We start from the raw sequence: 15952 nt of genomic DNA, 5'->3' as shown, positions 1-15952 counted from the left end.
GTATATTCAAGAGTATGTGTATCCTTTTAACAGGATACTTTGTATTACTTTCCCTATTTAAAATGACAAGACCTCTCTGAAGCTCTAAAATGAATAACCTAAAAGCTTTTTTTTAATGTTGTATACAAAGAAAGCCTTGTGATGAGTTCCTTCATTCATATTTGTGTCATAACATGTGAATATAAACTCAAATCTCACCATCTCATGCAATGAAACTCAGTGAGTTTGGTTGTGTCCCCTAATGTTCCAGAGATAATTAAAGGCCACAGAAACCCACAGAAAAGGATTGGTTTAGCCACACAAGGAAGGGCTAGCTGTACCACACAAGGAAATGTAATGTTTTAGTAATAGTGAATTGTCATGCAATGGCCCCTGCACATGAAAAATGACTCTTTCTCATGCTCATCTGCTCAACTGAAACCAAAATGAAAAGGCATAATACTATGATACTGAGTGACTGTAGGCACTTAGACTGAGCTCAGTCCTAATGATGCTAGTGTTATACATGTGCTGTTTCAAGTCTTAAAGGGATTAAAGATGAAAACATGTAAGTATTCAACATAAAGGCTTAAGGGGCCTGATTCAAGGCCGGTGCTACATTAGTCAAATTTAATGCATTCAGAAAACCTGCTCAGTATTTCAGGCATTTATTTAAGATTAGAACAAAAAGAAACTTCTAAAGGTAAGAAAAATAACATTGCCATTTGGAATCAAGTGCACTTCATACAGTGTCATTAAGAAGCTGTACAATTCGCATTGTGGAGTGATTACATAAATCAAAAATATATCATCAGTCTTCAGAGTAAGGCTTTATGGCTGGATGACAGGATCACCACTTTTTCTCTTCTACAGTGTATTATTTCTAGATTAGACATGACGCGTCAATTGATGCTTATTACTTGTGACCTGTGATGGATATCAGCACAGACTGTAGTGTGCCTCACTCTGAACTTGTCAGCAATTTGGCAGTGTGGAAGAGTGTGCCAAACCCACCTGAAGAACAGACCAGGTGTCAAACACCTGGAACCTCAAGATTCAGTTGTATTAAAACATACTGTTGGGGTTTTTCATTTGACACATTAAAGTTATAGCACAAGCATTCTGGCACAACAGACAGCACATGGAAAACATATGTGTGTGTCTGATTGTGTGTGTGTGTGTGTGTGTGTGTGTGTGTGTGTGTGTGTGTGTGTGTGTGTGTGTGTGTGTGAGAGTTTGTGTGTGTGTGTGTGTGTGTGTGTATGTATGTGTGTGTGTGTGTGTGTGTGTGTGTGTGTGTGTGTGTGTGTGTGTGTGTGTGTGTATGTGTGTGTGTGTGTGTGTGTGTGTGTCTGATTGTGTGTGTGTGTGTGTGTATGTGTGTGTGTGTGTGTGTGAGTTTGTGTGCATGTGTGTGTGTGTGTGTGTGTGTATGTGTGTGTGTGTGTGTGTATGTGTGTGTGTGTGTGTGTGAGTTTGTGTGTATGTGTGTGTGTGTGTCTGATTGAGTGTGTGTGTGTGTGTGTGTATGTGTGTGTGTGTGTGTGTGTGTGTGAGTTTGTGTGTGTGTGTGTGTGTGTGTGTGTGTGTGTGTGTGTGTGTGTGTGAGTTTGTGTGCATGTGTGTGTGTGTGTGTGTGTATATGTGTGTGTGTGTGTTTGTGTGTGTGTGTATATATGTGTGTGAGTTTGTGTGTGTGTGTGTGTGTGTGTGTGTGTGTGTGTGTGTGTGTGTGTGTGTGTGTGTGTGTGTGTGTGTGTGAGTTTGTGTGCATGTGCGTCCACGCATGCAACTCCGTGCATGTATGTATCTATAAGTTCATGGGGCAAGACCATTTCTAAAAAGATGCAAAAGCACAGACAAAATACTCAACAGAATTCTCCACATTTGTGCTGAGCAAATATGTCAATGTATCAAACATGTATCATATCAGCCAAGATCAGAGTAGAACACAAATCAGACAATCAAGTAAGCTCTTTAGACATAGCATAACATTGGTAGTTTAGTTCATACAGATCATCTCAGGAGGTGATTTCATGGCATCCTTCAACACTACAACATTTTGATAATGGGACATCGATACAAAATGATCAAGCAGCATTACAATCACTGTTCTAGTGCTATTGACATCATTACGCCATACAGTAGACCATTACCAGCTTCACACATTTTAAAATACAGTTTTATATTAATAAATACTATTGTAGAAGGGCATTTTGTACAAACCAAAGGGGTTTACCAACAGCAGGTGGCAGTGTTTCTTTCGTTGATAAATAATTTTCTAAGAGAGCACACCTTTACAATTAGATTCCAATAAAGAGGGAATCTTCTTTAAAAAAAAAAATTTTTTTTAAATACTTGTTCCTCATTGTCTTCTTTTTTTCTTTAAAAAATTAAAGTTTCAAGTTGTGTCAAGGGAAAGTATTGGGGAGTTCTATATTTTCAAGGTACATTAAAGAGGGAAATTTGAAGGTAAAACATTTTCATAATCATAATTGATTAGTCAGCGTGGCACACAAAGTTCTTGTCAGGTCACTGTATGCTTCTTTTATGGGCACACAGGTTTAAATTACTACAGTAGGTTAGGTTTTATAAAGCCTAGGTCTCCAGATTACAATATAGGAATGTTTACAGTTTGTATGATTTTAATAAATATGCTTTTTCAAAGATAGATACTGTTAGGACAGATATTATTATGGACAAATTAAAAGCACAGAGAAGCCTGTGACAATGCTAGCTGGCAAGACAGACATTGGCCCTCTCAAATACAATGATTCTAGTATAAGTGGGGAAAATAAAAACAATCTTTAAAATAAAATAAAATAAAATGTTTTATGAAAATATAAATTATTAATATTAAATGGTCTAGATGGTCCTAATAATCACAAAATTATTTAATTTTAGTTTATACATGTTAACATGATGTGAATCTTGGCTACAATAAGTTAGATATTTGTTAATATATACTGTACTTGCAATACCTATACAGTTTATAATACATTCATATATGTCAACACCTAAATATGTATATACATGTATATATTTCTGTTAGCATATAAATATAGAAATTGGAGTAATGGGAATAAATATTGTTCTATGGTTTAATGTGGTCTAGTTTTCGAGTGGTTTCTAAGTGGTATTTGGGCATACTCTCAACTATTAGAAAATACATGGAAAGCCTTGGGGCTCTAGTAATCAGTTCAAATGTAAGAAGTGAGATGAACTAACCAAGCACAGATCTGTCTTTTGTGCACTCTGTCGAAATGGAATCATACAGAGAGACTAATCAGAGCTCTTTTACAGTTCCCATTAGTGCTGATAACCTGAAGAAAGCCAATTTTAGCTCATCCTCTTCCACATCAGGGCTATTAGGGCAGTTTGAGAACCAATAATGAGGTCAGTTTGAAATAATTCTCTTACATACTGACATGAGTCATGTCAAAGTACCATACAGCAGAGTCCCCAGCTTTTACCTAGAGTGTTGTAGGGTCAGACACATATCAAGGATGGGCATTATTCTGGTACTGCAGCAACTTCCAGAAATGGGTCCTTACTTACTTAAGCAAAACACACACATACACGGATACAGATAAAAGCTTCAGGTATTACATGAGCATGAGATTGGCAGTGAGTAACTGGTGTGTCAAAGCAGTGTGATTGTACAAAAAAACTAACTGAGAAGCCTGAGAAGTCTAATGGGGCCTAGAATTAGCACACTGCTGCATAAAACCAACCTGATTCCTTTCAAGAGATGCTGTATGAACAATGCAAGTACAGATATGTGGGTTTAGCTAAAATATAGCTTCAGTAAATGGGTGGCAAGTTCTTACACTTTCTTTAAAATTGAGTCATACTCTGAAGAGCACAGAACATCACCCTACCATTTTATATCACCTTTAATAAATGAATAATTTTCTTCTTTGCTGATATAGCATGTTTTGTAAGAATGTATGAGTTTTAATATTTTAAAATACAAGCATAATGCAAAATAGGGTACCCTGTCAATAGTCCAAACTGCTTGAGCACTAATGGAAATACCAGCTTTTAGAGTTTCCGTATATGGGTAGTACCTGTATCTGGCATTCTAAAAACAAGATCATTGATCCAACAGAGTAAAATGTCATTCTGGTGCTTTTTTTCACTGAATGTCGAGTGTCTAAACATTAAATTCCATAGAAATAGGAATGGGATCAATAATTGTGGAATTCTCGGCAGTGGGAGACTGTGAAATGAATGTGCTCTAGTCTACACTCTCCTAAGTTGACTTGGCTGAAGAGCTCCAAAACATGGCAACATAAGCCATACAAACAGGTGGTATTACGAATGCTTCAGGCCAAGTACTGTAACAGGTCAAAAAAGTTGAAGATGGAATGGAAACAGCTTATTACTGTTGCAAATGGTAATGAAATTGAAAAAGTGAGAGGTTATAGATTAAATTACTGAACACCCTTTCTGCCTTTAACCCATCTCCATGAGAGCAGGTCATTCGGCACAATTCGGAAGTTGCTATAAGGATACATGTACTCTGTGCCTGTGTGTGTGTGTGTGTGTGTGTGTGTGTGTGTGTGTGTGTGTGTGTGTGTCTGACTGACAGGGCACTGGCCTGGTAAAATCTTTGCCCCATCCAGAACTCTGGAGTCTCAGGAGGGCAAGAGGAAGTTGGAGCTCATTTGGTCTTCAGCTTGCCCTCCTTGGCCAGCTTCTCATTAAGCTGGCACAGCTGGCGCAGGAATCCATCGTTGGGGCCGATTTCTCTCTTTTGCCTGACCGTGGCCGTCGCCACCCGTACATCCATCTTATGGCGGAGCATGAGGTAAGCGATGACCATAGTTGGGGAGCGGCTGTAGCCTTCTCGGCAGTGAACGTACACTTTTCCTAGAACAGAGGGGAGGAGATGACTGAGTACCGAGCTGTCACTGAAGCAGATGTGGGGTGTGTCTGAGCATTCCTAGCCCAGCACCATTCGCCCAGCTCAGAGGATGCAGTTCTGACCCCCACAGCTGGACGTGCAATCTCAACCAGCACTACAGCATGCCACTGCCCTTCTCTAAGCATTCTTCCCAAAACTACACCCCTGAACCCATCAACAAAGATATGCAGGCACACTCAGTATCGAGTGTTCCACACCCCCAGAGGAATTCACCTTGCCATCCTCTATTGCGTTTCTTCTGAAGATTCTATAGCGCATGGGAAATCTGATCTCACTGTTGTCTGCCCCCCCGCCTTCTTATGCTCTCATTTTCTCTTTTGTATGTATGCTGCATACATGATTTGGAGGTCACCTTTTATCATTTCCAATAACACATCTTGCCTTCATTTCAGTGTAAGGCAGAGACTATCTTCTCTCCAGAAAGGTGAAGACCATTCTGGGCCCTGACGCTCCCTAAGCTAATTGAGATTCATTGTATCAGTCTGTAGAATGCCACCAAAAACTCTCCAAGCACATGGCTTTCACAAATGTCACAGCTGAAACACGGGGGCGGGGGGTGGTACAAACCAAAGCAAACGTACTGATGATTTTGTTGTTCAGCTAAAATTTTCTCTTAAGGATTATTGTCCTCTCAGTCCAGGCCTGGCAGCTGTTGTACTGTTGAACAGTTTCTGCTGCCAAACTGGCCACGAATTAGGGTGCTTTATAAAGCTCTTCTAGTCTGTCAAAGATGGCATAAAATCCATGTCATAAAACATGAGGTGAAGGGCTCTAATTAAAAGCAAGCGATATTTGGAAGTAAATTTGTGGTTAAAGATTGCATGCAGTGTCTTGGGACATATTATGTGGCTATACTTCCATCCCTTGTCAATTAGGCAGTTATTCCAAGGGAGTGGGTCCAGCAACCTTTTTTGTTTTTTACAGCATTTATTGTGAAACATACCAAAAGCAAGCAATAAACTTTAACTGACAGAAGAAAATTGAAGAAAAGACCAATAAAGAAACATTTGTTATAACTAGCACATAGTGCTGTAAAGAGGGTACACTATGAACACCTCTATGAACACCTAGTTCAGAGTGTGTTACCATTATTAGAGTTCATGGCTTAAGAGTTCTAGAAATTTCAGGTGGTTTCATGTTAAATGATGCAATAGATTTTCTGGAATGAATTGGAAAACAAACAAACTTAAGGGCTAACAGGTCTTCAAGAATCACTTTGAAAAGCATCCACTCTTACTGAGTTATATAGATAAAGTGGTACCACATAAACAAGTATGGAATGCATGATCTTCAACATACCCTTTCCATTGGCGTGTGCCAGAGCCTTATCAATGAAGTCGGCACCTTCCTCGAAGAAGGCACTGAGGTTAAACTGTTCAGTGTCATTGGCCTTTATGCCGTGGTATGTAATCCCGGTTCCGGCATAGAACTCGGCATTGGTGTTGACATGCATGAAGGAGTTCCCTTCGGCTGTGTTGAGAATGTGTGTCACACCGAGCCGCTGCAGACGCATCACGTTCTGGGCCACAAACCTGGGGAACAGGAGCACACGTGAGCCTCACCTGGGTGAACACTGCCCATGGGAAATCTCACGCTGTTGACAGAATTAGTTCACACGTTTGTTAGCCTTCTCATTTGAAAAATATGAGTTGGAAAAAACGCTTTCTAGGGTCCTGTGTGGCACAACTGTCTAAGGTGGATACAGCTGTTCACAGCAGAAAGTCAAGAATACAGTAGATATTTGGTCCTGCTCTCTGAGTGGGAAGGGTGATCCTATGATGATTGCAGTAAAAATAGCCTAGCCATTCGCTGGCTTATGGTAGGTCACAAATACACAACTGGGCGGTTAGCACTGTTCTCAAAGTATGACATTTCATGGATGGCAGCATGAAAAGATGTGGTGGCTAGTTTTATGTGTCTCGGAGGAAGCATGTGTTAGTCCTCATTCACCCAGGTTGTAAGTATTGTGCAGCAGGGCAGACCGAGCTAACAGCTGGGAATTGGCATGGAGTAACAAACTTACGTCTTACTCTTTCTCTTTTACAACCACATACGCATGCACTTAAATACTTCATAAACAGGTCTAACGAAATGACAATGCAATGGTTCTGTAATGGTGTGGCTGTTTGCATTTGTGTCAGACCACAAACGTAAACTCTGCACAGGTTAACATCTTTCCCCTCTGAGTAGCTGCTCTGCTATGTTTAGTTGGAGCTTGATGGGAATAAACTACAGGGTCCCTTTTAGATGACAGAGGTGTCAGTCTGCGTTAGTGGACCTCATGGGGCAGCGGTGCTCTAAATCAGTATAGATGCACCAACCAGATCTTGGCTGCTACCCAGAGGCATACAAAGAGCCACCCGACACAGTGCCCAAAATAGGGATTTGAGGCAGAGCCAGAGAGAGAGAGAGAGAGAGAAATGAAAACAAGGGATGGGTCGAGAGGGTTCTGACATCAAGCAGTTCAGTCACATCTGTCCTGGTCTAGCACCTGCAATACTGTCATTTTCATATGCCCTCAGTCAAGGATTTTTATAGCTCTCTTGTTTTTGTTTTTTCTTCAGGCTTATACTCTAGATGGATGTGGTACAGTATAGGTAGATATAGTACACAGCTATGTACAAATGGATCGATTGATATAATTTATATTTTTACCACAAATCTCTTTCTAAAAAATATTACTAATTGTTTTATGGATTGCATTTATTGGCTGAGATATTTAAATCAAGAAAAAAAAATCACTCAACTCTGCCCCAAAGTGATTACACCTTCCTTCATTCTAGTCTCTAACTGGAGTGGGTGTCAGCCCATATGTCCATGTCTGCCTGGAGCCAGGGCTCCTTAGTGCCAGTCGTGATGAACTCCGATCAAATTTCCAAGATCCATAATTCAAGCCCTTATACATTGCCCATCTATCCAGAGCCACTGGAGATTGCAGTCATATTTCTCCAACATTATAGACTGAATGTCTAGGTATGTGTGTGTGTGTGTGTGTGTGTGTGTGTGTGTGTGTGTGTGCGTGTGTGTGTGTGCGTGTGTGTGTGCGTGTGTGTGCGTGCGTGTGTGCGTGTGCGTGTGTGTGCGTGCGTGTGTGCGTGTGCGTGTGCGCGTGTGTGCGTGTGTGTACGTGTGTGTGCGTGTGTGCGTGCGTGCGTGTGCGTGTGTGCGTGTGCCTGTGCGTGTGCGCGTGTGTGCGTGTGTGTGTGTGTGTGTGTGTGCGTGTGTGCGTGTGCGTGTGTGTGCGTGTGTGTGTGCGCGTGTGTGCGTGTGTGCGTGCGTGTGCGCGTGTGTGCGTGTGTGCGTGTGCGTGTGCGCGTGTGTGCGTGTGTGCGTGTGTGTGTGTGTGCGTGTGCGCGTGTGTGTGTGCGTGTGTGTGAAGGTTTGATGTCTGCTCCCCTGGCTTGCCATTCCCTCACCACAGCTCACTGCAGTGTCTACACATGCATTATTAATAGAACCCTCACAAAGGGCTAAAGCACAAAGCAGCCATCACTGGCATGAGGCAGCCATCCTTGTAAAGGGCACCCTTTACGTACCTGTACACTAAAAAGTGTTTTCAAAATACAGGTGATTACTACATGTTGACTTTTGAAATACTTGTAACAATGTTTATTGAAAATGTACAGTATAACACTGTGCTATTGAACATGTATTTACATGTAATGGGACAAAGGTCCAATTTTGGCTTTTAAATTATTATACTTTTGTCAACATACTAGCTTACTGTAATGAGAAATAATTAATGAACAATTACTATGGTAAAACAATCAATAACTGATAAGCACAATTTTTTAGCCACCCTCTACTATATTGATCACTAGTCAGTTTCTAACCACAGGTTCTTTCCTAAAGAATATTATTTGGATGGACATGATAGCATGATAGTGTGTTTTGATCTGGTACAAGACACAGCAGTGTTTCTGGAGTTCTTGCACATCAGTGAGTTTGAGGGTGGGTAGCAAAAACAGCAGTTCTGTAGCCAAAAACTGACCAACAACTGAAGGATGACTAACACAAGTTGTACATAGCGCAATATGGGTTCCACTGTGTAAATCTACAAGGTGTTTCTAATAGACCAATGTTTGTAAGGAAGTGGGAGGTCAATGGAAATGGAAAAGCAAAACACTGTTATACAGCAGTAAACTGAATGTGCATTAAACCATCTGGTCAGCCAGAGCTTTTAACTCAACATGTGCAAAGGTTTTAGGGAGGGTATGGATTGCACATGAATTCCATCCTATTTTATCACCATGATTGCCTTTCATTAATATGTTCAAAATGTGTTTTGAACTGCCATATGGTTTCCCTGAACATGAAAAAGTGAAGCCAGATGCCAGCATGCCAGCTCTCTCTTTCACGTTTTTGTTTTTGAGATCTACACCATGACATTATTTTAAATCTCATTTTAGAAACTCAGTAATGTAACACACACCTAAATATCTGTTTCATGCACCAAATTCTAAAACTGTTTATATAACAGCACTTCTGGTGCAGAAGATGATCCAGAGAAAGGCATTTTTGCTCAAGGATCAATGTTTTTACAATGTGTTATTACAATGTTATTACAATTTATTATTACAGCATGTTGTTAGGTTATTACAATGCATTATTACACTGTTATTATTACATGTTATTACATTGTTTTACATTGTTATTACTGTGTGTTAAAATGTTATTACCATTTATTATTGAATTGTTTACAATGCCTTATTTACCCACATGATTATAACAGGGCATGGAAACAATTTACTGGGGCACATGCCACATTAAATTGGGTCCAACGATGCCCCTGAACTTTCCACTGTCCTGGCCAGCATAAGCATTGCTGCCCCGGATCAGGCATCTCCAGTACCCTCACAAGGTCATGCCCATGGAGCAATGGTGTCACTGGTGTTGTTCTAGTGATTCTTGATGGGCTGGTGCACGGCATGGTGATGATGGCAGAGCTGCGCCCACTCTGGGTGCAGATCCTCCTCTTTTCCTGACAGACAGCCAAACACTAGCTCTGTGTTCAGCTGCAAGCTCAAGTCTTCAATTGCAAGCATTCAGTTGAAAGCTCCACGAGGCTGCCACTCTGTGCAAAGGACATCGTACATCTCAGCTTCGACCGCCCTGGTTGCTGTGGAACTCCTCTGTCACCCAAATTGTCAGAACTCCTCAACTACTCACTCCACCATCATGGCTGCACTATGGTCCAGGCCTGTGTGTGCCTCAGACTAGTTAGTGAAATAGTCCATAGCTATGAGGACAAAGTAGATCCCGGCATCGGTAATGGTGAAGGAATCCAGGACCATCCATGGTGATCTTCTCCATCAGTGAACAGAACAGACAGACTGAAGTAAGACCATCTCCAGCGTCACGCAAACCACCTCTTGCTATGTGTCATTGATACCGATGGGGTGCGTTTCATGTGCACTGCTCATGGCCCTCAGAGATTGATCAACCGACAGACACTGCATGTTCAGCTACTCCAGCAGTGGCGGTTTCACCTGCAAAAAGCTTCGACCTGAGAGCACACTCTGGGGATCCACCCACCAGCTTTGACCCCGTGTTCAGCTCCTAGAGAGCGGCTAGTTTCCCCCTTGGAAAACACCAGGGAGCTTATACCCAGTCTCTGCTCTGCCACTAGCAATTGTGGACAGCTTCACTAGTCTTCTCTTTAATGCCAGCATTTCCTTCTTGAGGTCATGCATGAGGATTGCTCTCTCTGGCTCGTGACACTGACTAGTGTGGTGCTCTCTCTTCTTACACTTCCAGCACATCAGTCGCGCCATCGCTACTCGCCATGGGGCTGTATGACGTACTGTCTTCTCCTCAAGCTCCTCCGCTGTGTAGCACGGCACCTACACATCAAGACAAATGTCGGCATCTCTCTCTCAGCAACCAGGCTCTGCTGCTTCCCTGACTGCCTACCCAAGCCCGAGGCCTCATTCTTGGCTCACTGAACCTGACCGGCAGGGGGCAGGCATAATGCTCAGTACCCACTTCCCTTTGGCTTTGTCTTCTTCACCGCCCACTTTCATGTTTGTTGATGCATCACTTGATTTCTTCCAGCTCAGCAGCAGCATCCCACTTCTGACATCAATGTACAGAGAGCTAGAGAATGCCATTTCTGCTCAAGAATAGTTCTCTTATTGCAGAAGAAGGCTCACACACAGCAAACAAGTATAAGATAAACTGTAGAACAGAGAAATGGGTCCCTAAATGAGAAGCACAACATGAGGAAAATAAAACATATCCAACACGTTACAGGAGTAAATGTACTGTTTTAATGCAAACAACATTAAAAAAGTAAATGTAAACGAAATAATTCTGCAGAGACACCCAAAGGATTCAAAGAGTCCTCACTATGTTCTAGGCATAAATGCCACAATATACACTGCCCAACGGCTACAGGGGGTACATCCAATGAAGCTTTATTACAATACATTAATTAGATAATTAGATAAGTTATTTAATTATCTCAAATAATTAATAAATAATTAAAAGCAGAATGGAATTACATAGGAGATTTTAGACCGAATTTCTGTTTGTCCTCCTTGTGTAGAACATAGATTCTCAGCTTTAATTTCACAATAGTGCCAGTTGTATCTCGCCGTTTTGCTTCTACTATTAAACGAACAATTTTCACTGAAAAATGTTTAAAACAATGGGGCACGTGATCGGGGGTCGGGCTTAGAGAAGATTTTATAAGTGATCATTCCGAATTGAACAGAGATGGCACCAATGGAGGACAGTCTCCGTTTTGAAAAATAAGTTAAGCTGACTCTAGAAAGGACATTGACACACTACCGACGGCATACGTCCAGTATCTAGTATATTTACCAGCCAGTAACATTTTTACAGAGTACCTTACATCCGCTATAATTTGATTACAGCGTCTCGTAAACGAGTGGACCAGACTGTACTGAAATGTACAATAAAACATGTCATTTAAAATCTCTAGATTCTTTATTCCTCAGTACTAGGCAATACCTTTTGTCCAATGTTTATAGGTGAAAGCTTTTCGGAATTGATCTATTTCTTTCCAACACCGTGGATGTCCTTTTTGAACATAATTAAGATGCGACGATAAACTGCAAGACCAGTCTACCTCTCTGTATTATCTACTGCAATAATTTTATTGGTAAACATGGATAAAGTGGCACTGATAATACTAGAATAATACATTGATATATAACTTACGCATTTCCGACGTAAATCCTCGGAAACACTTCGTTGAAATGTTGTGCTGGTAAACTGTAGAAACCGCTACCGTTTGACAATAGCTCGTTGAGTTGTTGCACAGTAGCTTCGTTATCTGGCACGGTGACTTCCACCGGTACCTTGGCGGGGCTCTGGTGTTTCTTCATTATTTCTAGCAGTTTGGTTTTTGGTTTTTTGTTTTGTTTTGTTTTTCGAAGATAACAAGTGTCAGATCTAGCTACTATACAAGACGTGTCAGTTTTTCATAGTCCCGCATTTTATCTCCACTGGTGGTGGTATAATGTGTCCCTTGTTTTAGGCGTACGCTTCCTAAAGCGTGCAGACACACCCCGACTCGCCCACCGGCGCTCAGACTCTCCACGGATAGAAACTGGCGAAAACCGATAAACAAGTGAGCGCCGTTAAAGGGACCGCTCTGTCACGACGTTCAGCCGCCAGCAAGGAGCCATCAGTCCACGCCTTACTGCGGTGCAGGAACGAACAGGGACGTTTTTAATAAAGCAAAAATGTTGGCAGGTAGACGATAGGCCTTGTATTCATGGTCATGTAAAAGACTAACGTCCGGTGTTGCTTCATAAGCCCTGTTTTACCAGACGACATACCACGAGTGTTCTCGTTGATAAACATGTCCTGAAGTGGTGCTACAGGGTGGTGGGAGATAATTATTGCGATGGAGGTTTAGGGTTGTTGTTGATGGATGGCAGTAGGTGTAACAAATAGTCGGTTAAGCAGGTGCCTGGCTCTAGGTGTGCTGCTTAGTGGACCTTAAACATTTCGTCCAACTTAATTTTTCGTGTTACTTGGGACTTCCAACTAAGTAACCAGATACTCACAGTAATTGCATTAAGATGGCGAATTTATTATTTTGTCATCTATTATTATACTAAATTTATCTTCATTTGTTTGGTATATCCAACAAGTGGTTCCCTAATTGAAAACTACCTCCTACTCAAAGTTTCAATCTTTTCTTCTTTCATTTAATCTAAGAATGAATTCGTGAAGAGAATTTTGAACCAGTATCTTTGAGCTTTAGCTGTCATTTCAGCCAAATAAAACGTATCAAATCTGAACAGGAAACCTAATTTAGTTTGCCATTAACTGTCCTGTTGCTAGATAATAGTTTTGTAGAACACCGTTCCTGTAAGCTATTAAGGTGACACAATAAATGGTCCGTCTGCCTTTTTATTACGTTATTTTTCTTTTTAATTTCAGATTTTCCACTGTTTCACAAAAATGCGATTCCTATTTTCAACCATAAGGGGGCAATGTCTCCCATCAAATGTTTAATTCATAGGTACATTAGATTATGTTTTTCCATATTTCATATCAATATCAGAAAGTGTTTTTTTCTGTTCCCGAAACCTTTGCTTGTTGTGTTGTTTCAGTTGTTCTTATATGTGTAGAGTTATGGTCTCTGGTCTCACCGTGTGGAAAAAAACTAAGTGATCTTAAGTGATCCTACTCTTTTGGCTTTAAAGGAGACAAAACAAAATAGAATTCAGCAAATAGAAGACAACTTGAAAAAACATTAGGTCCATTTTTGTCTTAAGTCTTAGTGACTTTACTTAAAATACTTAATCTGATAGATCTGTTATGTAAGTGAATTAGTAAGTCAGTCCAATAGCTGACTTTGAAAAGAAAGTAATAGGTATAGTGCTGATGTCCACTAAAATGTTTCAGTTTATTTTCTCACATTATATAAAACCTCCTGTTTGACTTATGAGCCCCCTAGAGTTAATTTGCATCTGCAAGGTTGATTGCCTTGCCTAGAGTAGATATTGAAAATGCACTGTAGAGTTAATGAAAGAGCACTCTAAATGTCAAGTTTGTACACTTATAAATTACCTCACCAGTGGATGAGATGTACTGTCACCACATTTGACACATAAAGGTAGCTGCTGGCCGTCATTTTCTGTTGCCATAGTGATACAAGAAGATGTCTTTCAGCACCATGGCAACAGGCCCATCATGAAGACACCTATCATGTTTTTTTTTATCAAATGTAGACTCTATCTCTCACTTTCTCTCTCTTGTTGACAAAGACATATTAAAACTCATTCTGAAAAGTCACCTCATCATTACAAACTTTTGCACTCTTGTTAACTTGAGTAACCATCTCTAACTAAGGGTATATAGACTTTTTTTTAAGTATTATTATTGGTAGTAGTAGCAGTAGCAGTAGTATGACTAATAGAAGTATACTAGTACTAGAAAATAAAAACTATACTTATCCCTATTTGATCTGAATAAATCTAATTTCTTTTGACATTCTAGAGAAGTTTTCATGTATTTCTATTTTTTCCACAAACATGCAATACCAAGCTCTAACAATGCACTTTATGCCACTGATTGGGCTCAGGTGTGTTTGTTCAGGTTGCATGTGACCTTCTCCTAACAAGATGTTTTGGTCTAAAGAGAAACCTACGGCAAGCCACAGGAGTCATGTCCAGTTATTTTCAATCTTATTCCCTAAGCAGCACTGCATGCATGAGATCACACAGAATGGCCTGAATTGAATCAACAGGGTTGTAAAAAAAAAAGTTAATTGTATTCTCACTAAGTGCGTTGCGCTCTGCTGTGCACAAAGCTGAAGGGGAAATTCAAAAGATTGGAGAAGCTTGGGAAAAAATGTGCATTTTCATCTAGAGTCCATGGCTTTTGTTGAACACTAGAGGGCACCCTCACCTTTATGTTGCATAGTGAGTTTATTCAGCACCCTCTAAGGATATACCAGAGAAATGTATGATTTGGGGGATAATCTGCATTTTTACTTACATAAGGCACAGTTCAACCACACTGTTAGTCACTGTCCTTTGTCCTTGGATTGTGGATCACTTTTCTATCTTGTCTTCTCTAACTTGAGTCTTCTCTGCATCTTTTGGGGTAATATTTATCTAATGACCTTCCAAGACAATAAAGCCCCCCTGAGACAGCTCCTCCACAATTGTGACTCATGCATAATATAACCATCTGCTAGCCCGAGCACCTGGAGCTGGCTCACAGCATTAGTAGGAGAGCGTGAACCTGACTTTGCAGAGGTATATGGTGTGTGTGTGTGGGGGGGGGGGGTCAGGTGCCTTAACGGAGCTGAAGTGTAGGGCTTACGAGACACAAGTAGGGAGTGGTAAACTGATGCCCACGACCACTGCTGTTTTGTTCTGGGTGGCCAAAACCCAGCCACATGAATCCTATAGTTGAGAAATGAGGTCATGACCCTCCATGTTTGTCATTGAGATGAGGTCATCTGTCCTAAAGCTGCTCTGTTTAGACTTTCTGTTTGCTTTCATAGAAACAGGCCTCACAGTCATAAGATATATTTTCAAACCAAGTGCTGCATAAATATAATGCTGTTTTATTAGTCTCAGGCATTTGTAGCATTTGAATTGTTTCTGTTCCAGAGGTTGTAAAATGGAAAGGACAGGTAGGTATGAAGGCATGAACAAGCTTTTCTTGTTAAAGAATTCACGGAAGCACACCTTGCATAAGTAATAGCTGTGAAAAAAATCAAGGTGTGGCTATGCATAAGGCTGTAACCTTTCCCCTTTTTACCATGCTTTGAGCAGGTTTCTAAAGACCCTTCCCAAGCAGAATGCTACTTTTGTGCTTTCAGTCAGATCTGATATGCTGTTTGTAATGTAACACTTTGCTGTTGTTCTCCATCCCATAATTCTCTGTGTACTTTCTCAGCCCCTCCCCTCATTACTGGTGCATAGCATAACAGCAGCAGGTCCTCAAGCTAGCACTGCCGAACCATGTCGAACAGGAAATCAAATTTTTCACATTGGATGTTTGTTTCAACATATATGAGGGGTGCTATTGCTATAACAGACCAAGAAG

At 40.8% G+C, this 15952-nt stretch overlaps 1 protein-coding gene across 1 annotated transcript; it reads right to left on the bottom strand.

The window, feature by feature from the left end:
• Nucleotides 1-1727: 1727 nt before the first annotated feature.
• On the bottom strand, nt 1728-12512 carry dusp3a (dual specificity phosphatase 3a). Its single transcript, XM_027006100.2, has 3 exons — nt 12095-12512; nt 6209-6441; nt 1728-4854 (listed from the first exon to the last, which is right to left on the bottom strand). The coding sequence occupies exons 1-3, from the start codon at nt 12259-12261 to the stop codon at nt 4646-4648; spliced, it is 609 nt and encodes a 202-aa protein (XP_026861901.1). The 5' UTR covers nt 12262-12512; the 3' UTR covers nt 1728-4645.
• Between the last annotated feature and the right edge of the window lie 3440 nt (nt 12513-15952).

Source organism: Electrophorus electricus, chromosome 14 (assembly GCF_013358815.1).
Source record: "Electrophorus electricus isolate fEleEle1 chromosome 14, fEleEle1.pri, whole genome shotgun sequence".
Classification (NCBI taxonomy): Eukaryota; Metazoa; Chordata; class Actinopteri; order Gymnotiformes; family Gymnotidae; genus Electrophorus; species Electrophorus electricus.
The sequence above is the reverse complement of the archived record's forward strand: the minus strand, read 5'-3'. Positions and strand labels throughout refer to the sequence as shown.

What these genes read in the sequence shown, in the direction of transcription:
- dusp3a (XM_027006100.2), bottom strand. Translation starts at nt 12,261, where the DNA reads ATGAAGAAACACCAGAGCCCCGCCAAGGTACCGGTGGAAGTCACCGTG. An exon ending in AGGATTTACGTCGGAAATGC is followed by an intron (nt 6,442 to 12,094) that starts GTAAGTTATATA and finishes CCTGTTCCCCAG; the next exon opens with GTTTGTGGCCCAGAACGTGA. An exon ending in GGCACACGCCAATGGAAAGG is followed by an intron (nt 4,855 to 6,208) that starts GTATGTTGAAGA and finishes CCTCTGTTCTAG; the next exon opens with GAAAAGTGTACGTTCACTGC.